General features: G+C 40.0%; 1 protein-coding gene across 10 annotated transcripts in view; it reads left to right on the forward strand.

Annotated features, from left to right (window-relative positions):
* The window catches only part of anks1b (ankyrin repeat and sterile alpha motif domain containing 1B), a 647,894-nt gene that overhangs the window by 592,454 nt on the left and 32,800 nt on the right, over positions 1–22,640 (forward strand). For 9 of the 10 annotated variants that reach the window (XR_013548787.1, XM_078419858.1, XM_078419856.1 and 6 more), the window contains one exon: positions 17,162–17,269. Coding sequence is in view for 8 of the 10 variants with exons in the window: in XM_078419858.1 (XP_078275984.1) it covers positions 17,162–17,269 (108 nt within the window). In the remaining 2 variants the exon portion in view is untranslated. Of the gene's footprint in view, positions 1–3,170; positions 3,869–17,161; positions 17,270–22,640 lie in introns of those variants that run through there. The other variant, XM_078419865.1, reaches the window with a different exon arrangement.

Consider the following 22,640-nt stretch of genomic DNA (forward strand, 5'->3'; position numbering starts at 1 on the left):
TATTTGGGCTGTAAGTGGCAGAGGAGGGTGAGGGTTTTTTAGCTTCTGAACTTGTGTGGCGCTTACGTAGTTAAAATATTACAACTATGTTGTTATGGTCCATAGTCAAAACCAAGCAATATGATATGACATTAAAGTGGCTGTACAGTAAATTACAGATTGCGGATCATAATGTGAGATTTTCTATTACATAGTTTTATTGGATAATTTAATTCAATTGTGGCTAATTTGGGAGATCTTAAAAATTTAATCATTCCTTCAGCACGAATGAAGAAGGGTCTGAAGAAGGGTCTTAATCCGAAACGTCACTCATTCCTGCTCTACAGAGATGATGCCTGTCCTGCTGAGTTACTCCAGCATTTTGTGTCTACCGACATTAAATTTTTGAATTATGCATAAACGTAATTATTTACTTTTGAGTGTAAATGCAAAATGATACTAAATATGAAAAATTTAGTAAGAATGTTTTGATCTATTACTTGATAATTATTCGATAGTGAACTTACAATTGGGTGAAAGATTAGAGCATTAACTTTGGACCTGGTTGCTGTAATTTAACAGTGAGGAATGGTTGCAATAAATCCAATTTAAAATTCTAGTCTCTTGCTCAAACAATATCAAAAGCACTTTTAACATGTATTTGTAATAACAAGGAACTGCAGATGCTGGTTTATACCAAAGGTAGACACAAAATGCTCGAGTAAACCAGCGGGCTAGGCAGTATTTCTGGAGAATATGGATAGGTGATGATTCTGGTCAGAACCCTTCATATATTTGATGTATATGTTGCAAAAGTGCCCTCACTGACCCCTATAAGCAAGTATTATGTTAGATATATTAATAATGTACCAATTGCCTATCTCTGTAATAATTCTAGAAAGTGGTTTACCCCTGTCAATACCACAGCCAGGCAATTATGAAGGAGACAGCTGGAGCTTGCCATCAAAATGTGGTCCTTTTAGTAAAATCTATATACTAAAACTCTAGTTTGTTCGCTTGTTCCTGCACTGCAGCCAAAATAGTACACGATAGTGTGACAATTTTAGACCCACCTTACTCACCGTCGTCCTGTGATCCTGTGGCAGACGTTTCATTGAAATCGGTGTTATATTTTTTAAGTTATTCACATTTTAAAGTTTTAAAAACCGCGCATGCACAGTTGGGGCTCCGTTGATCTGGTACTTATGTAAGATGGCCGCCCCATCCACCGTGCGCAGAACAAATGCATCCACGCCTGCGCAGTTGGGGCCCGTTGATCTCGGGTAGGAGCAGGGATGGGGAGAGGGTGTGGGGGGGGGGGGAGAGGGGAGAGGAGGAGGAGAGGGGAGAGGAGGGGGGGGAGATTGAGGGGGGGAGGGGAGGGAGGGGTGGAGAGGGGGAGGGGAGAGGGGGAGGGAGGGAGGGGGAGGTCTACGGTCCAGTAATTTACTAAAATTCCCTTCCTCATCCCACAATCCTCAATGGGCACCTCAATCTGTAAAATTTGTTCAGTCTGTCCCTTCCCCCCAACCCACCCCTCTCCCCCCAACCTTCCCCTCTCCCCTCAACCCACCCCTCTCTCCTGAGCAAATGGGTGGCTGGAGTCTCCTGATAATATTCTAATGAGGTCAGAAGACCAATGTGCCCCAGAGTAGCCACAAAGCTTATTGACCACAAGCACCACCCATTCTGCAGGTCATTATATGTTTATAGCACTATTGGGGATGTATTTATATGCAACTGAAATTACTTTCTGGTTGACACTCCAGTGTAAAACTTAAGGAATATTACATTAGTGGAAATGTCATCTAGAGCAGATTATTTTAATTAATGGCCCACTTGCCTACTTGGGTTATTCAAGATTCCTTGGTGACATTTAAGAATGAACGTTATATTCTGCAAATTTTTCCTCTTAGCTAGTATCACCAAAATTGTGTTTTTCAATTGTTATAACTGCAAAAACTATGTGACTCATTAGGAAATTTTAATTATACCGTATGAATTCATCATTCTTTTAATTTGCTTATTGATTTTCATTTTGACTGTATCTCGCCACATGTTGTGCATTTACACCCGGAGTTTTGATGCTGTGAGTTTTTCCAATAATTGATTCAAATAATAGAAGTAATGTTCAATGTTGCACGTTGACCCCTGCACATACCTAGACATCTTCATGCTTTGTATGTCGTACCGTTGAAAATACAGAAGCAATTCTGTGGCCTTAAAATAAAACAAGAGGTTCTGAGTTGCTAATAGTGGTCAGTTTTCCTCGAAAAATTCCACCCCAACGTAATTCCACCCCATGCAAGAATTCCCAAGTCTACATTTTTGTCTGATAAACTCAAGGTATAGCAAATGTGGAGTTGAGAGCTTTGTGTATAACAGTATAACAGTATAACAGTATAACAGAGCTTTATTTGTCATTCGGTACCGAGGTACCGAACGAAACTACATAGCAGTCATACAAAAAAGAACACAAGACACATAACCCCAACACAAACGTCCATCACAGTGACTCCAAACACCCCCTCACTGTGATGGAGGCAACAAAACTTCCACTCTTTTCCCCACGCCCACGGACAGACAGCTCGTCCCCGACCGACCCGCACAGTCCCCGCAAGGGGATGGAAGTCCCCGCGGCCGAGTCGCACCGGGCGCTGAAACGTCTCGCGGCCGAGCCGGGCGATGGAAGGCCCCGCGACCGAGCCTTGCGAAAGAACTGCATTATCCTGAGCCAAAGCCACTGAAGTTTTGTATTTACCACATTTATTGTCATTTTAGTAGGCACATTTTCATACGAGAATCTTTAAATGGTTACTATGACAGCTAGAAGTTGCTATGGTGATTGTAGCACAGCAAAGAAGATTTTTCATTAGCAAATTCTATTCCCAGTTTACAACATTTAATAGTCCTGTCCTTTAGGTTAATTCTCCTCACAAAGTATAAAGATTTAGCTCCTAACACATTTGGTATGTGAAAATAGATGTGTCCTCGCCAGTCTTTTTTTGCGGTATTTCAATGAAAATGTTACATTCTCTTTACCAAATATACTACTCCTTCGTGTTTTGTGTTATGATACGAAAAGGTTAGTTAAAAGCATTGCCATTCCTTGATGCGTGCATCTGTTAAACTAATGCAGTGCTTCAGTGTGTCTTAATTGGCTGCAGGATATGTAAGCCTTGAAGTTATCTGTGCAGTTTGGTTGTCCTTAAATTGTCTCTAGAAGCACTTTAATTGTCCATCATTTGAGGGAAGTTTTTTTTTTCTTGTTGGCAGCTGTAGAAGCGAAGGTCTTTTTTATTTCAGTATATCTTTCCGGCTCTTTGCTTTGGGGGTTTTCTTTAAATGGTGGACGGGGAAGTGGCATTTCTAGATTCCCAAAAAAACCTAATTGAGCTTTGAAAGCCTTTGCATGAAATTCTGGCTGGGAGCCAGCAGTAACCACAATAAATACATGATATCTCTTTCTGAGAGTGTGAGGGGAAAAGGTATCCAGTCATATCTGGGTTGTGAATCAGTGCAGCAGCTTGTGACAGAATATCCATAATAACGTGACTGCAAGAGAACCAGAGCAGTAAGAGAGGTGGTGTGTGGTGCTGGAATAGTCACGGCAGTAAAACTAATGCAGGGACAGTTTATTTCTGACCCTTAGTTAGAACAGCTGTTATTTATCTCTTGAGCCTTTTCGTCAGAATTTTTTTTTCTTTAAAAAAAACGCCGGTGCCGCTGTAATTTTCTCTGATGTTGGTGGTGGTCTGGTGTGACGCACCAGAGTAGGGTAGTGAGGTAGGGTTGGCACAGCGTGTGGATCGGGCTGCAGAGCGCTGCTGGCTGGGCAACGACAACGACTGGCAATCAGGCACCATTCCGTCCGTGCTCCGGGGGTCAGGTGAGTCCGATTAACCGTTCACTTTGGAAACTTTCACCACGGACGGGTGGGCGAGAGGGTTTGCATTGGTGGGGGGGATGTTTGGGGTGAGGTCTCCAGGCGAGAGCAATGACCAATGTACCCGCAGCTCTCCCCCTGCACCGCCTGCCCACCACTTGTATCCAGTGGAAGGGACACAATGCCCCCATGTCGGGGCTTCATTCAACTGCAGTGGCGGCTGCGTAAATAACGCATCGAGGGCGGCTACGTGGTTTTTTCCCTCTCTCTCTCTCTCTCTCTCTCTCTGCTGGAAGGGCTGTTAACCGAGTAATGTGATTGTGGACATGTAGGGCAGGGTAGGAGAGCGAGTGGCTGGCTCCTCGCCTCCTGCTGCTCTCTGCAGCCCGGCCACATACCGCGCCTCAAGGCAAAATAAATAGCACAACTTCCACAGAAAGAAAGAAAGAAAGAAAGAAAGAAAGAAATACATACATACATACATACATACATAGATAGCACAACTTCCACAGTGAAATAAATAAATAAATAGCACAACTTCCACAGAGAAGTAAATAAATAAACAAATAAATAGATAAATACATACATAGATAGCACAACAGCCACAGAGAAGCTGTGTATTTTTGTTGCTGCGTTTCTTTGCCCACTACAACACTATTATTTACCACTAACACTTATGCACAAGGAGGTGTTGCAGATTTAAACATTCATTGACTTCATTCATTTCAGAGAGCCAACTCACCAGGTCTGTCTGTGCCTCCCCTGGCTGGCTGCACCTGCCAATATTGAAAAGAACATTTTTTCGAAATGTTTCGTGCTTTGAATGATGAAATTAAACGTAGCGGCAAGACCCGCGCGTGTGTTAAAAGTATTATTAATTGAAGTGCTGATTGAAAGCAAAGACTTTTTGTTTATCTGTCATTAAATAATAAATTGTACAGGGAGAGCACGAAGTTTAAAGACTGAGTTATGTTACTTGCGACTGTATATTGATAAAATACGGTTTCTGGTGTTTGCTTTCCGAGGATTCATGTAACTAAAGTCCACGGATTTGACAGCTGGGAATTCTTATCAAGTGGGACTTGTTTTGCGCTCAGGTTTTTCTTTACGTACTCGTGTTTTATAACATTGTAGGAGGGAATAATTTATCTTCATTGTTATGATTTACTGTACATTAATTATTGCATACGCCATCAATGAATTCCTAAACTTGGCAGCCATTCCAAAATTGTAGTACTGATGAATACAAAACATACTATAGCAAATTGGCAATGTTGGGCATGGAGTGGTGAATGGAATAGTGTATTCAGATCAGTGATGTCCATCTTCCTGATTTTCGTTAACACACAGCACAGTTAGTGACCTTAAAATGTGACATATTGCAAATGTGATGAGATCAGATGCCCTCCCACTAGAGGCTACATTCTTGGAAGTCTCCGGAAGGCAGACTGTCCATATCCCCAGTCGCACAGCCCAAAATGCCTGGGGAGGGAGGAACAATAAAAAAGAGTGAAGGTGATGAACATGGATGAGTAGGATATTCTTGCAAGAAAAATGATGAATACAACAATGGAAGAAAATTGTTTCTATGTCTTGTGCGGCAACTACACGAGTCATGGAGCATGGAAATGGGCACGTCATGCCAACTCTTCCATTTGCCTGTGTTTGACTCATTTCACACTAAACCTTTCATACCCTTGCATCTGTCCAATGTTATTTTACCTGCCTCAAATTTCCCGTGGCAGCTTGTTCCATAAAACCATCAACCTCTGTGTGGAAATTGCCCCTTGGATTCCTATTAAATCTTTCCCCTCTTATTTCAAACTATGTCCTCTAGTTCTTGATTCCCCTTTATCTTTATAAGATCACCTCAGCCCTCTGTACGCCAATGGATAAAGTTCTAACATGTCTAATCTCTCCTTGTAGCTCAAATCCTCGAGTCCTGTCAACATCCTTGTATATCTTCTCTGCACCCTTTCCAGCATAATGGTATCTTTCCTTTATTAGGGTGATCAAATCTGAACATGATACTCAGAATGGCCTCGCCAACATTTTGTACAGTGGAGACCAGCATGCCAAAAGCCACCTTCACCACCCTATCTATCTGTGATGCCAAGATATTGAGTGTGCAATTAATGAAACTATTAATTCAAACTTTTTTTTAAAAACTAACTACATTTCATTTATATTTTAATTCACAACCATCTACAGTTTGTTTTATTCAGGTTAACAAGAAGTTGCAACTGATGTTGGAAACTGCCTCAAGGCAACATTGAGACATACTTGACACAGAGTCATCCAAGGAGAGAGCAAACATAAGAGATGGAAGTGGAGTCGGCCATTTGGCCCTTGTGCCTGCTCTGCTATTCATGAGATCATGTCTAACCTTTTATCTCAGAGCTACTTTGCAGAGCTGACCATATCTCTCCATACCTTGAATTTCTAAAAAAAATCTCCATTTCTTTCGTGAGTTTACTCGGTGACAGTATCTCCACAACCACCATGTGTTAAGAATTTCAAAGATTCATAACTCACCCAAGAAATTTACTTTCATCTGTCCTGAATGGTCAACCTCTTATTTTACAGCAGTGACCCCCCCCCCCCCCCCCTGTTTTGGACAATACTGATGTTTGCAATTAAACTGTAAAACCCCAAACAAATTTTTTGTTTAAATATAATAAACTGTCACTCATGACAGGCAATGAAAAGTTCAGTTGAAGTAGTGGGCCTTGAAGATCTTTCTGGGAGTGAAACTGCATTTTTAGGGTGGAAATTATTAGTCCAGCCAGCTGAAGGAATATCCATCCATCAATGGTGGCTGAAAGGAAATCGCCAAGAATTGCAGGAAAGAAATCCCAAGGAGTCCAAGAGCTGGAGGAAGTTTCAAACGTGGAAAGGGTTGAGACCACAGGAGAATTTGAAAGGAAAAATGTATTTCGGCCTTTGCTTCTCTGGGAGTTTTTGTGTAGTTTGAGATACAGGATGAAGTCTGAACAGGACTTGGTGTGTGTTTAAAACTCCCTAGATTCTGAAACTATCTCAACAAATTGGAAGGTAGCAAATGTGACACCACCATTCAGTACATGAAGCTGAGAGCAAATACCATAAACCAGGTAACTTGGCGTCTGCTGTAGACCTCCTTCAGTTTTACAGGACATTACTATTGAAGATGCCACAAGAATCAGAATTGGGTCATTGGAAATTTAAATTGTGTATTAGCAACATGGATGAAAAGACAGAATGTATTGCTTCCAACTCATTAACAATGTAAAGCTAGAGGGGAATTGAGTTTTAATAACTATGCAAAGAACCTGAGAAAAGGATCTTATAACCTGGCAAATGGGATATAATTTGGGAAAAAATGAAGAGCATTCACTTTATAAGGAAGAGCAGAAAATTAGTCTGTCTTGCTCCAATTGTATGGGGCTGTGTGGGGTCCACAGCTGAAATATCTTGCACAATTATGTTAGATTTGCCTCAGTAGAGGTGACTTTAGAAGAGCAAGTGAAGGATTGGGTTACATTCACTGATGATCAGAAGAACGAGAAATTATCATATTGAGACATACATAATCATTTAACTATTCAGAAGACAGTGGATGAGAGATTGTTTTCTCAGATTGGAAAACCAAGAAGTGGAAAGGCAAACTGGAAGGAATGAGCTTTTTAGGGCAGAGATGAAAGGAAATTTCTTTAAACTTTTGAATCCTCCATCTTTGTGGTGGTCAGTGGATACTCAGTCACTGAATACATCCAAGAGTGAAATTGATCCACACGTGGGGACATGGAGATCATCATGGGAGAGTGAGCAAGCCAGCAGATTCTTCTTATTGACAAGGAAGTAAAAGTAGAGAGAGTATCAAACCAAAACAAATGATAGGGTTGCAGTTACACAAGGATCAAAGTATACCTGTGAAACACATGTACTTGAATTCAATTTGATCTTGGATGTTTTAGGATTTATCCTTTGATTCTATTTACTCACCTTGACACCTTGTTGATGTAATGCCTTGAAATTGCAAATAATCCATTGTCCACTCAATGCACCAGAGAGGATTTCAGAATTTACTTTTTAATGGTGTATCTTAAGGTGCCTTTTTTTTTAGGAAATCGGATTAACTTCTTTAAATGAGATTAGGGAAAGCCAGTCTCCTACCAATAAACCAGAAGTAGCAAGAGGCAATCTGGTGCATTTGAAAATAGAAGGGGGTTTGGAAAGATAAATGGACAAAACTCCTTTCTCTGTTAATAAGTTGATTATGAGAAAGCATAAATTTGGTGGTTTATGTTGTTGCCAAAATGCATTTTGTACAAAAATTGTTTTAGGTTATCAAATGAGATATCAGAAATAATAGTGGAAGTCAAGCCTGTTCAGTAGCTGTTTAAGAGGAAAATGGATGCATGTTGGAGAAAGGAATAGAAAATCCAAAATTGTAACCTAATGAACCCAAGATATAAGATTAATGCAGTCATTAAATTACAATTAGTCCATTTTTTACACTCTTTTCCAAATTACTATAACACTTGTGTGCCTTTCACCAGCTGTTGGATGAGATGTATTTAATAGTCTGGATAAGCTTGGGATAAACGTAAGGGTGCTTCATTCCAGAAATAACTATTCATGTAATCAAACCTGTTTGACCATATCCAGAACAGTGACAGTGAGACTGACTAACTCAGAGCTTTTGAAATATTTCATTCTAACCATTCATCAAATGGATTGTGGCATTAGAGTATTGCTAATAAACTTTAAAACTGAATTTCTTTTTACCTCTGAGATTTTTCCCAAAATTGGTACACTATCCTGTTGCTGCAATAATATTAATTGTTTACCCTCCACATCCTTTTTGGTGCCCAGTTGACTGGCAATGTCCCTTAAGTCTCAAAGGAGCAAATCCTTTATCCAATTGTTAGAGACTGTGGAGGAATATTGGAAGCAATTTTATGTTGCTGTTGGTATAGAGACTGCATTGTCAGGTGCTGTTTTCCATTACCTACATGTTCTGGGCATCGATACTGAATGAGGATGAGCAAGTGATTGTTCAAAAAGCAGTTCCTGCTTCTGCAGATGGTTAATATTCCCAAATGCCATTGAGGGTGAAGGGGCCATTCATTTGCCATTCCTTTAGTTCATCAATTAAATAATCTTGCAGCACCATTGATGCAAGGATTTTATGGTGATAATTCCTGTTAAAAAAAAAAAAAAAAAATTCTGCTAGAGGTAGCAATTAAATCTAAAGGACAACATTTTGGTTCAGGTAATTTGAAAGAAAAAGTGTGATCGTGGTAAGAACAAATTAAACGGTAGTTACTTCTTAATTATTGCTGGTTTTAGAATATTCATGGATAGTAATAATTTTACTATGTAAAATTAAGATATATTATGAAGATGCATTAGTCTTTCCCACTGCTCTTAATGAGCTCATTAAAGTTCTGGATGTTTGCAGAGGATTTTCTTGAATTCTAAATTAAATTTCTTTAAAATTCTTCGTTCATAAATGAATAGTGCATTAAAATCTACTTGTGAAATTTGCAACTTGCATAAAAAAAATGGAAAACTATTCACAAATAAGAAAATATAATAATCTGGGTTTTTGTCAACTAAAAAAAACAAATTGAAATTGGTGGTGCTACCTAATAAATAATTGTATTGAAATTTGTAGATTTATTCCTCTACTCTCATGCGCAATAGAAATTTAGCACCGTGTTTTCATGATGCCATTGGTTGTACTGACAAAGGCATCCTAGAACCCTCTTTACAGGATAGAACATCATTTGGTACCTTGCTCTATATGCCTTGCCAGTCTGTGTGCTAATCCACCACTAAAGACTGAACATGCACCATTTCTATCTGTTAGCTGATGCTATTTTGATAAATTTGTCTTCAGCTCTGAGGTGGGAGGGAAAGAAACTAAATTAGATTAATTGGTCAGAGGAAAATAAGCCTGGTTTTATAATTGCATGTCAACGAATGCTTAAATAGTCAGAAAGTTAATGAAATCGTAGGATATAATTGCACTACATTCAATGCTTTGAAGCAAAGCTAGGTTGTTTCGCATTAATGACAGAATTAAAAAGATTTTTTTTAAAGTTTCCATTCATAAAGTACATTTTCCTCTGACATCCCAAATTACTTGGTATATACACATTATGCTCAACGAATGCTTGTTTACAAGGGGTAGTTTATTCATGCAAATGTACAAGATCTAAAGAAAAACAAACATATTAACTATTACTTTTCAAAAACTCCACAGTGGGGGTTGGTCTGTTTCAATTTTAGCTGTGCTTGTCAATTAGGCTTGCCAGCACTCGCTGGGTGAAATTTGCCCGTTCTCAGCTGGCCACTGCACATGCACATCCCTCTGTCTCAAGAAGACAAATCACAACCAACGTTCAGCTGATTGGGTAGCTGCACTTACAGCTGCTAAACTGAGAAATTCTATCTTGGCTCAAAGAATTATAAATAATAATAAAGGAAAGAGTCATAAATAATAATAAAGGAAAAAATAAGAGAATTATAAGAGAATGCATGCCAAATGCATGATCAATACAAATAATGGGCACATGGGACCAGTATTGAAGGGGCATCTTGGTTGGCATGAGAAAGTTGAGCTGAAGGGTTTGTGTCTATGCTGTATGACTCTAACTTTTTTCTTTGAGAAGGATATGGTTCAAAGTCCATATCAACCTAAAGAGTAGATGCCTTGCCAACATCAAAAGGGGAATTAATTCAAATTGAATTCTGGTCCGAGCTGGGGTTTTTTTGCATCCTGCATCCGGTCAGTGGATCATTTATATATGTGTTCCACATTTGGGGAGGGAGGGTGAGGGGGGGAGAAACCAACCTTCTCGCCATATCAGCCGGCTCCTTGGTGTCTCATCCGTGGAAATTATTGATGGCAATAGCAAATGGCAAATCTGGAAAGGAGTTAAGAAACATTGATGTACTCTTGAGCCATGGCACTGAATTTTGATTAATTGCTCAACTTTCCTTCTCTTTCCTTTCAATTTTTTTCTCAATTCTTGGAGTCCGTTACTTGTGAAAGGACGCACAGAGCCAAAACCATATCAAGATTCATCCTAATGCAACCTGGGAAAACTTTTATTATTTAATGTGTTTAAAATATGGGTTTACTGATTTTGCTACAGTGTAAGTTATCAATCACATTGATAAAACGATTTAAAAATTACATCAGATTCCTATAAATCAATCATTTTGATGCAAATGGAATTTATGAGTAAGCTTGCTTGTATCATGAGAAGATGTTGTATAATTATTGCAGCATTCTGCTATGGGAAAAATGATTGTCCAGTTCCTGTGCATCTTTTCCTTTGAGATTGCAAATTTCTTGTAGACTAATTTCAAGATATGTAAACATTATTGAAATTCTATTAGCTTTTTAGTACCAAATTGTCAATTGATGATGAGCCTACATTGCCTCCTAAGTCATTTTAGTTTAGTTTTGATTTTGTTTAAATGTGCATAACTAATTGTGTGTACTTGAAAATAGTTTATTGTAAAATAATTATTATGGAAAAATATTGTATGAGTCACACTATCATACAGTCTCGCTTCCAATTGATTTGTTAAAAATAGTTTCAACCATTTTTCACAAAGCTTTAGCTGTGTGCTCATTTAGTTGCTGTTGTCATCAGAGGAAGAATGTGCTTAGGAAAGTGAAGAGGAATTTTGGCTAATGTTCCTTCTCCTGGTTGCTATCGAATAAATCCCAATGGAGAGTTGCGTTTATGGACATTGGGAAGAAGTTTAGGAACAGCTGTGTGAGCTTGTGTGGTCAAATAGTCTTAATTCATTGTTCAAGCTTCTACCATTGAGGTGTTAGTGGGCAGGGTATATCTCAAACCCCTCAAACTAGCATCCTTGTGAAGAGAGAAAAGCACGAAAGAGAAAATCTATATGAAATTATTCCCTAACATTGTTTTGGATTATTGCACACATCTGTATGTTCTTATTGCTTATCAAGAAATGTAGCTTCATCTGATTTATTCATAGTACCAACTTGATCAGAGTGCTTTCATGGGAGAGGACATTGTGTACAAGAGTTGAGATGTCATGTTGCAATTGTAAGGTGTTGGCAAGACCATATTTGGAGTATTTTGCGTAGTTCTAATCGACTAGCAATAGGAAGAATGTAATAAGCAGAGAAGCTTTGCAAGGACTGGAGGGCTTGAGTTATAAGAGGCTGGATAAGTTGAGTCTTTTTTTTCCCTGAGAGTGAAGGAAGTTGGGAGAGTGACCTGAGGCATATAAAATTATGAATGGCATTGATAAGGTGGATGGTTAGTCTTTCCCTCAGGGAAAATCTAAAATTTGGATAGGCATATGTATAGAAATGTTTGAGGGATAGGAGCCAAATGCAGGCAAATGTAACTAGCTCAGATGGACATGGGTGACTTGTGCTGAAGGACTGTGTTTCTGTGCTGTCTAACTTTGACTCTAGTTATATATGTCAGAAGTATTTTTTCAACAATAGTTTATTCTCATCTTTGCTTCCAATGTCCTAAATTACTAGAAGCATGCTAAGCTTAAAACTGGAGAAATAAGGCAAGTGGGACTAGTGTAGCTGGGACATTGTTGGCCGGTGTGGGCAAGTTGGGCTGAAGGCCCTGTTTCCACACTGTATCACTCAATGACTCTGGGACTCTAATGTGTGAGGCTAATACTTAATAAATGAGATGGAATAATTCCTTCAATGTTTTTGACTTTATTCAAGAAGTTGCCACTTTCAATCTAGTATGCGATTTATCTCTGGGACAGAAACTATTCAGGTGAGATAATTGGTGTCGGGGCCCTTGAGTTTGAGAGAAGAAAGTCTGCCAGGATTTTTTCCCTAGCTGGGATACCTTTGTACTTAATCACAGTGAGCCTCGTATTAAAAATACTCTGGGAACTGCTCATGAAGATACCATTACCCATGGAACTATACTTTAATGAGAAATCAATGCCCCCTAGAAAGCAAGCTGGCATGGATGAGAGGAAGAAGCAAGTGCATAGCGGGGGGAGGGACACACATAATGTATGTCCTTGCAGGTAGCTCCATGTCTGGTGGCACCCTGTTCTCAACGTTTCAACATCTCAGGATGTTCATTGCATCCCCTCTCTGTATATCTTTAACTTCCAACAATCCTTCAAGATCTCTGTTCACTTAGGTCTGACCTCCTACACATCCCCTGATTTTCATCTTCACACTACTGTATTAGGAGGCATCTCCTAAACTGCCCAGTCCACCAATCTTTGGAATTCTCTCTAAATTTCTCTTCTGCTCTTGCCCTCTCACCACTTTAAACACCCCTGAATGACCTTGGATTGAGCTTTTAGCTGCCAATCCTAAAACATTCTTGCATAGCTTGTGTTTAGAATTGGTTGGATAATCCTTCAGTGCAGCACATAAAGCATTTTATTGTTGTAAACAAAGTGTATTGTTTTTGAAGTACACATTATACATTACTGGTGTCATGAATAAAGGCATATCATTGAAAGAATGTGACATTTTATAACAAAATTCAAAAGATTGTTATTAATATCAATGATTGCAATTGGTGAAATAGCCTGATCTGTATCCACATTATGTCAACATTTATTTTGTATCTTCTAAAATATTGGGCCTTTCAGCCCATTGAATTCTCTACTAGCACTCAGGACAGTCCCATCAATACAATTCAATTCTCCCACTTATTTCCCTGGATCCTATTATTTCTCACCTGCTTGTTAACACTCTCCTGTTTTTCCCACCAATTGACACAATTTGAACCAAAAATCTGCAACAGTAAATATCAACCTGCTTTGGAAACTGTAACCTTGCATTAGGTGTGGAAATAGTGTGGCAGCCAATATGATGATCAAGCTTAAGAGCAAAGTGGGCGTCAAAGCACTTCCTTTTACAAAGACCAGGCATTACCTATACAGTTTAATTAATGTATTATAATAAAGAGATTTACAATTTATTGCCCACTACAATGCCATTTAGATTCTCTCAGGGTTGTAAATTCTACATAATTGCCTGTTTATATGTAAAATGGGAGTCTTACTATTATTTATGTAAAGTTCAAGGGTTTACTTGTGTTTCGTACAAGAATCTATGCCACTTGGGAATTGTGGTTTTTCAGTTGCACGTACTTTTTTATAATGTAGAAGAAGGCCATTCTGCCTATATCAAGTCTGACAACTCTCAGAACATTCCAATTCTCCTTATTTTTCTCATTTATGCCTGCTACGTTCCCCTTAATTCTTCCACCATCCTTCTACACACGCTAATTTACATTACTTAATTAGCTAACAACTATCACATCTGTAGCACGTGGGAAGACACAAACCTTCATGACCACAAGGTGAAAACGCAAACTTCACACAGATGGTACATGAGTCAGAATTGAACCCCTGATGATGCAGCGCAGTTTCAAATGCATTTCCACTGCACCAAAAGGCAATGAATATCAGGCTTGACATTTCTATCAAGAACTGAAAATCAGAACAACCAAGAGAAAAATGTTTTTAAAAATTACTTCTGTATGACAACACGTAACTGCAGATGTGGCGATCTCGAGCAAACACATATTCATAATGCAGGGGCATGACCTGAAACATCAATTGTCCATTTTCCTTCCACACATGCTGCATGACCCACTGAGTTGCTCCAGCAGTTAGTTTTTTAACTTTTAATTGTGACTCTATTTGTTGAAACACGCTCCATACTACAAGAGAACTCTTGTAGCTGCCTGAGGAGGTAGTTGAAGCAGGGACTATCCCAACATTTAAGAAACAGTTAGACTGGTACATGGATAGGACCGGTTTGGGGGGATATGGACCAAATGTAGGCAGGTGGAACTAGTGTAGCTAGGAACGTGTTGGCCAGTGTGGGCAAGTTGGGCCGAAGGACTAAATCACTCTATGACTATAACTCAAGCAAATTTTTGGTATTGGATCAAGACTTTATGAAAACTGTGATAACAGTTCTCCAGATGTTTGAGCTGCCTGCTCCAGGTCGTCCATTCCCCTTATGTTTACTGGAGGCAGAGATCACTAATTCAGGATCTCTGCTAGGTTTGAGGTCTTGAATTTTGAATATTCTTGAATATTCTTTTCCATAGATGGTCAAATGCTGAGCAGGGGGCAGTGGAGAATTCCATCGTCAGTGTCTGCCTTCTCCAAGAGTTGGCTCCTGAGATATGGGAAGCTGTCCATATTTCCTGAGGTCTTTAATGGGGGCCGTTTGGCTGAAAGCCTGTTTAACAGATGTAAAGTGTGAGGACCATTCTCTTGTATACTTCAGAATCGGTGAGTCTAAGCCTCAAAGCATGTACACATGACGGTGTGTCTGCATAAAGTGACTCATATGGTGAACTTGGGGGTGACCTTGACCATGGTACATATGTGGGCAGCCCTAGCCATAATGTCACCTCCAGTAATGAAGTGTGCAAGCAAAGTATCTACCGAGGTACATAAATGCTGGAGAAAACGCTACTTTTTGTTTTAGTGCACTTGGTACACTCAGGGCAGCTTTGAAGCTGCTCGTTCAGGTAATGTCATTAGTTGTGTATCTGCTGCATGGGATAGGTCACACGAGTGAATCAGGATCGGAAGGAAGCACAATCTGTTCCAAGCAAAACTTCTGTGCAAATAGCATCTAAAAATGGATTTTAATTGATCCAATTTCTAGGTTCCTGTGTCAGAAGATCCAGTGCTTGCAGAGTTAACGGATTGTAAATGAATATATTGTATACGTATTGTCAACTCCGCACAACGATAACAATATGTGGTTAAGATGCTCACTGTGGATAACAATATTTCTGAAGGCCATTATGACCAGCTTCATTCTAAACAAAGTACGGTTTATAAAGATGACTTATAATCTCTTTATGGCATGAATACAATTTTTATAACTGCACAGGAGATTTTGGAGTTGATGTGAACATTTAATTGTGGTATTTATTGGAATAAACTACAATTTGCATTAATTCATCATGGGAATAATAAGCCGAATATCCTTGCAACTGGCCATGAATTGGCCATTTTTGCCAGTTCACAATTCAATTTTTTTTAAAATTATGGATAAAGCGAAACATTTTAGAAGAACATTTGTTACTTTGTGGAAATCTAATTTGAGGAAAGTATCCTCGGCTGATTACTGGTAGTCACAAATGTGATTTAAAAAAAGCAAGGATAAAGTGGACTGGACACATAAAATCCATAGTTAAATTCAAACGAATTTCCTCCCCAAGGTATTGGGTACATTGTAAGTCAGGAAAGCTACCTACACCATGTGGGAAGATATTCCTTACTTTACTTACCTTTACTCTAATTTTTGTTGATTTGCTGGAATTGGGTTTTCAAGGTGAACATTATCATCAATGGTAATCTAAAAGTTGAGTTTATTGCCATGTGCACAAGTATACTGTAGTGAGGTACAAGTACAATTAAATTCTTGCCTGCTGCACCCACTCAGATAAGCATACAAAAGCACAAATTATACATAAATTACACAAGGAGGTTAAAGTAAAAGGAGAAAAATAATCAGAAAAACAATTAGTTCGTGGTAGGGCAAGAGGTGGTAATATAGTAACATTTCTGAATTATTTACAATAGGACAATTATAGCTTAGTGAAGCAGGTAGGTGTTTTGCTTTTACTGATATACTTTTGCAGTGTGTTTTTGTTAATGCAAGGTTAAGCGCCTTGTTTATTTAAATGTTATCAGAATTTTTGTTCTTAGGTTCTACCATTTTTAAACAGGTAAGCATCACAGTTGCTTGCATTCCTCTACAGTGATGAGCTGAATTTTGTCAACTGTATAATTAAAAATATGGATGACCACCATTGTGGTCATTCAATTTGCAGTGCCTTTCTGAGATCTTGTGAAGTACATTTACAAAAATGCTTAGCCTTTTCACCAGTCTTGCACAGCGGCAGAAGCAGTGAAGATCTCAAGCTAAGGAATTAAATCTTCATTCATAGGTATGCTTTCTGCTATTTCATCCAGAAACACTGCAGAGAGATGACGGAAACAGACTTGAGTGCAGCGATTGGCATTTAAACCTAAAACGAATAGATGAAAGGTTTTTTTGTCCAGTTAATTTCCCTTTAAAATTGCACCTCGTCTTGTTGTGAAGGCACATTAGGAAGAAGCATAATTATTCTGACAGCTAATTCCATAACCACACTGCAGTTCATCCTCCCGATTGGATAACTCCCACTGCAAGGTCATTTACTAGTTTTAAAGAATTTTTTCCTTTAGAATCTTCACAGAATGAAGTGTAATGTGTATAACTGAATCTTTCAGGTATTGAAAATCAACCTCCTGGGTCACAGAAAACGAATCTTGGCATCACTTGGAGACAGACTTCATGACGAGCCTCCTCAGAAGCCTCCACGAACCATTACACTGAGGGTAAGCTGTGTTCATACAGTGCTGAATTAATACTGTTACTCGCATAAAATATAGCTTGGTACAATTTTAATTAGTGTTCCTTAGCCCGGCTTTCAGCACTGGCATGTATCATTATTAGCTGCTTGCCTCGGTAATCTTTCTTGCACCATGTTTATTATTTTATATGTGAGAATATTCCCTGAAGATCTTCCAAGCAATATTGTGAAATTAAGAGGTGGAAAAACTCATTTCAGGTTTTTATTATTGTGACCTTTAGTTCAAATCCAGCCTGAAAAATCTATCAAATCTTTCAGTCGGTGTTAAAGAAAGATAAATCAATAACTATTCTCATTAAAAAGTAAACTCTATTTACCACAAATGTCAAAGCTTTTCAGCTATGATTTGGGGAATTCAAATAGTCACTGAGTCAGTCTTAGCTTTAGTCTGTACCACATTAACCCTTCATCAACAACACTACATATCAAATCTTTTAAGATTTATTAACTGCTGTTTCACCATTATTTTTATAATTATTTAATCCTTTTGGATCATTTAAACAGAATTTTTAAGATTATCTACAGTTCATTATTATTTTAGCTTTGTATTGTTTTTATTTGATTATATGGTGCAGAACACAATAACAAATCTGCACATTGTTGAAGGACATCCTTATTGAGTGATTAATTATCTAAACAGGGTGAAAACTCTTTAATTCAAAGCAAGGTTTTGTTTAGTCAGTATTGGATTACTAAAAAATCTACGTAGTTTGAAGAAACAGGTGTATTAAGATCCTACCCAGATCTTCCTGCCTACTTTCAGTGGCTATACGAAGGAAACAATTTTAGTAAGTATTTTTATGCTCAGGCATGCGTCTAGGTTTGATTGTTCTTTTAACGCTTCCAGCATAAAATATCATAGAAGCATTTGTGGAAAGATATTTTGCAGTTGTGCTAACATTAAAGAAAGGGAAGTACGTGCAAAGATTTGTCTATTTTTCAAATCGATATTCAGCAGGAAAGGTTTACATGTTGGCCTCATGGGGAGAAGGGAGTCAGGGCATTTTTGAGTTATTATATTATTGCAAATGGTTTTTGTTACACTCTCAATGTCAAATCTTAATACATTTTTGGAATATGATTTTACCATAATTTGTGTTAATTTCTCAAATCAAAATATCAGTAAAGGATATTATACCACAACACGTGGGTTTAGGTGATGTTGACCCGCTGAAAACAGGACCTCCAAATCCAAATGCGAACAATATTAAATAAAAGTGGAGTGATGGGATTATTTATCTTCCAGTTTCCAGTTCTAATAAATGGTTTAGATTGAAAACATTAGCCCATCTTTTCTTTCTTCAGATATTGCTATGTATTTCTGCTTTTTTTCTTTCCTTTAAATTGAATTCTGTCATTTTATTTTCAAAAGAAACAAAGAAATAACTGTTTCCAGGCCAACATTTGGGAATTCTTAGAAATCTATCTGCAAATCTGTGTAACTTACATGGAACTGTTTATGCATTCTAATCTGCTTCCCACAATTGGCAGCAAATGTGATTAATTATCATGCAGACCATTAGGTGAAGCAGTGTGCTGTGATAGGACCCAACATCTTGGAAGGAAGGAACAATTGATGAGTGGTGGAAGCAAAAGCCACTCATACTAGGTGCTATTCGGATTGGATCTCTTTTGATATCAATAGGACAGTTTTCCTGAGTCCCGCAATACCATCTTGCAAGACGATGCATATACAGTGCCCTCCATAATGTTTGGGAAAAAGATTCATCATTTATTTATTTGCCTCTGGACTCCACAATTTGAGATTTGTAATAGAAAAAATCACATGTGGTTAAAGTGCACATTGTCAGATTTTAATAAAGGGTATTTTTATACATTTTGGTTTTGCCATGTTGAAATTACAGCAGTGTTTATACATAGTCCCCCCATTTCAGGGCACCATAATGTTTGGGACGCAGCAATGTCATGTAAATGAAAGTAGTTATGTTTAGTATTTTGTTACATATTCTTTGCATGCAATGACTGCTTGAAGTCTGCGATTCATGAACATCACCAGTTGCTGGGTGTCTTCTCTGGTGATGCTCTGCCAGGCCTGCATTGCAGCCATCTTTAGCTCATGCTTGTTTTGGGGGCTAGTCCCCTTCAGTTGGGTTCAGATCAGGTGATTGACTTGGCCACTCAAGAATTGACCATTTTTTAGCTTTGAAAAATTCCTTTGTTGCTTTAGCAGTATGTTTGGGATCATTGTCTTTCTGTAGAATGAACTGCTGGCCAATGAGTTTTGAGGCATTTGTTTGAACTTGAGCAGATGGGATGTGTCTATAACAGAGCTTTATTTGTCGTTCGGTACCGAAGTACCGAACGAAACTACATAGCAGTCATAGAAAAAAAAAAAAGAACACAAGACACATAACCCCAACACAAACGTCCATCACAGTGACTCCAAACACCCCCTCACTGTGATGGAGGCAACAAAACTTCCCCTCTCTTCCCCACGCCCACGGACAGACAGCTCGTCCCCGACCGACCCGCACAGTCCCCGCACCGGGCGCTGAAACGTCTCGCGGCCGAACCGGGCGATGAAAGGCCCGCGACCAAGCCTTGCGCAGCTAAGTCCCGCAGCCGAGCCGCACCAGCGGTGAAAAGTCCCGCAGCCGAGCCGCACCAGGCGGTGTTAAGTCCCGCAGCCGAGCCGCACCAGCGGTGAAAAGTCCCGCAGCCGAGCCGCACCGGGCGGTGTTAAGTCCCGCAGCCGAGTTGCACCGGGCGGTGTTAAGCCCCGCAGCTGAGCTGCACCGGGCGGTGTTAAGCCCCGCAGCCGAGCTGCACCGGGCGATGTAAAGTCCCGCAGCCGAGTTGCACCGGGCGGTGTTAAGCCCCGCAGCCGAGCTGTACCGGGCGATGTAAGTCCAGCGGCCAAGCCGCACCGGGATGTAAAGTCCAGCGGCCGAGCCGCACCGGGATGTAAAGTCCAGCGGCCGAGCCGCACCGGGGGATGTTAGGCCCCGCAGCCGAGCCGCACCCCGCGCCGTGAGGAAGAGAAAAGTTCCCCACACCCACCCACCCACACCCACCCCCCACACACCACCACACATACACAACCAAAAATATATATATAAAAATCATCCCAACACCGACACTCAACAAAAAAAAAGACGGACAGACTGCTAGTCAGCCGCTGCCGTTAGGCGCCGCCACGTGACATTATACACTTCAGAATTCATTATGCTACAAACATTGTTTCATCAATGAAGATAAGTGAGCCAGTACCTTCAGCAGCCATACATGCCCAGGCCATAACACCCTTCACAGATGAGATGGTATGCTTTGGATCTTGGGCAGTTCCTTCTCTCCTCCATACTTTGCTCTTGCCATCATTCTGATATAAGTTAATCTTTGTCTCATCTGTCCACAAGACCTTTTTCCAGAACTGTGGTTGCTCTTTTAAGTAAGTCTTGGCAAACTGTAACCTGGCCATCCTATTCTTGCAGCTAACTAGTGGTTTGCATCTTGCAGTGTAGCCTCTGTATTTCTGTTCATGAAGTCTTCTGCGGACAGTGGTCATTGACAAATCCACACCTGAAGAGTGTGTCTGATCTATTGGACAGGTGTTTGGGGATTTTTCTTTATTATAGAGAGAATTCTTCTGTCATCAGCTGTGGAGGTCTTCCTTGGCCTGCCAGTCCCTTTGCGATTAGTAAGCTCACCAGTGCTCTCTTTCTTCTTAATGATGTTCCAAACAGTTGATTTTGGTAAGCCTAAGGTTTGGCTGGTGTCTCTAATAGTTTTATTCTTGTTTCACAGTCTCATAATGGCTTCTTTGACTTTCATTGGCACAACTTTGGTCCTCGTGTTGATAAACAGCAATAAAAGTTTCCAAAGGAGATGGAAAGACTGGAGGAAAGATTAGGTGCTGAGAGCTCTCTTATACCTGCATTAAGGAGGCACTTACAAATGGCTATGAAGCTATGTGTCCCAAACATATGGTGCCCTGAAATGGAGGGACTATGTATAAACACTGCTGGAATTTCTACATGGTGAAACCAAAATGTATCAAAATACCGTTTAATAAAATCTGACAATGTGCACTTTAACCACATGTGATTTTTTTCTATTACAAATTTCAAATTGTGGAGTTCAGAGGCAAATAAATAAATGATGGGTCTGTGTCCCAAACATTATGGAGGGCACTGTATTGCATCTTGGATGGTAAGTCACCTCACTCTGAAGTAAGGTGTAAGAAGGAACTACAAATGCTGGTTTAAACCGAAGATAGATACAAAAAGCTGGAGTAACTCAGCGGGACAGGCAACATCTCTGGAGAGAAGGAATGGGTGATGTTTCGGGTCGCGACCCTTCTTCTGAAGAAGGGTCTCGACCTGAAACGTCACCCATTCCTTCTCTCCAGAGATGCTGCCTGTCCCGCTGAGTTACTCCAGCTTTTTGTGTCTTATCTTCTCTCTGAAGTAAGCTGGACAACGTGGAAATGAGGCCTTCTCCGCACAATAAAGTGCCCGAATACTTCCTGATTTCTGATACCTTCCCTACTGCAGGATGTCATTACTTCTACACCCTGCTTTTCCCAAGAAAGATTTAACTCAAAACTCCACTGAAGGGTAGATGTCTCTCAACATACCTGGCTTGCTCGAAATGAAAAAGGTTGTTCAACTTCTGTCACACTTAAGTCGTCTTGAAATTAATATGCATCAAGTCAAGTCAAGTTTATTTGTCACATACACATAAATGTGCAGTGAAACGAAAGATTACCCACAGTCCAACAACAAGAGCAATAAAAATATGCAATAACACACACAATCAAACAAAAAGAAACATCCATCACATTGAGTCTCCTCCAGTCACCTCCTCACTGTGATGGAAGGCCAGATTGTCTTTTCTCTTCCCCTGCCGTCTTCTCCCGTGGTCAGGCTGTTGTAGTTGCCACGTTCCAGGCCGCGCCGGACGATGAAAGGTTCGCGGCGGGCCCCCCCGCAATCCGGTGCGGGCGAAGACGCTGCCGCTGCCGGAGCTCCCGATGTCGGCCCCCACCCAGGGGGCTGCGAGCTTCCGATGTCCACGCGGCCGGAGCCTCCACAGGCGAGTCCCAGCTAGAGGCCGCCAGCTCCAGGTGCATGGCCAGTGGTAGGCCGCAGCGGGAACGGAGACACGACCCAGAACAAAAGGTCGCGTCTCCGTTCGGAAGAGACAACTTTACATTTACAATTCCCGCCACCCCCCCACCCCCCATAGTACACAGCCCCAAAAAACTACATCACATTTATAGTACAATCAAGACAAAAAAACAACATAAAAACACAGACAGACAGACTGCAGGTACGCCGCAGCTGCTAGGGCAGCGCAGGCACACACATGCATAA

Source organism: Rhinoraja longicauda, chromosome 23 (genome assembly GCF_053455715.1).
Source record: "Rhinoraja longicauda isolate Sanriku21f chromosome 23, sRhiLon1.1, whole genome shotgun sequence".
NCBI lineage: Eukaryota > Metazoa > Chordata > Chondrichthyes > Rajiformes > Arhynchobatidae > Rhinoraja > Rhinoraja longicauda.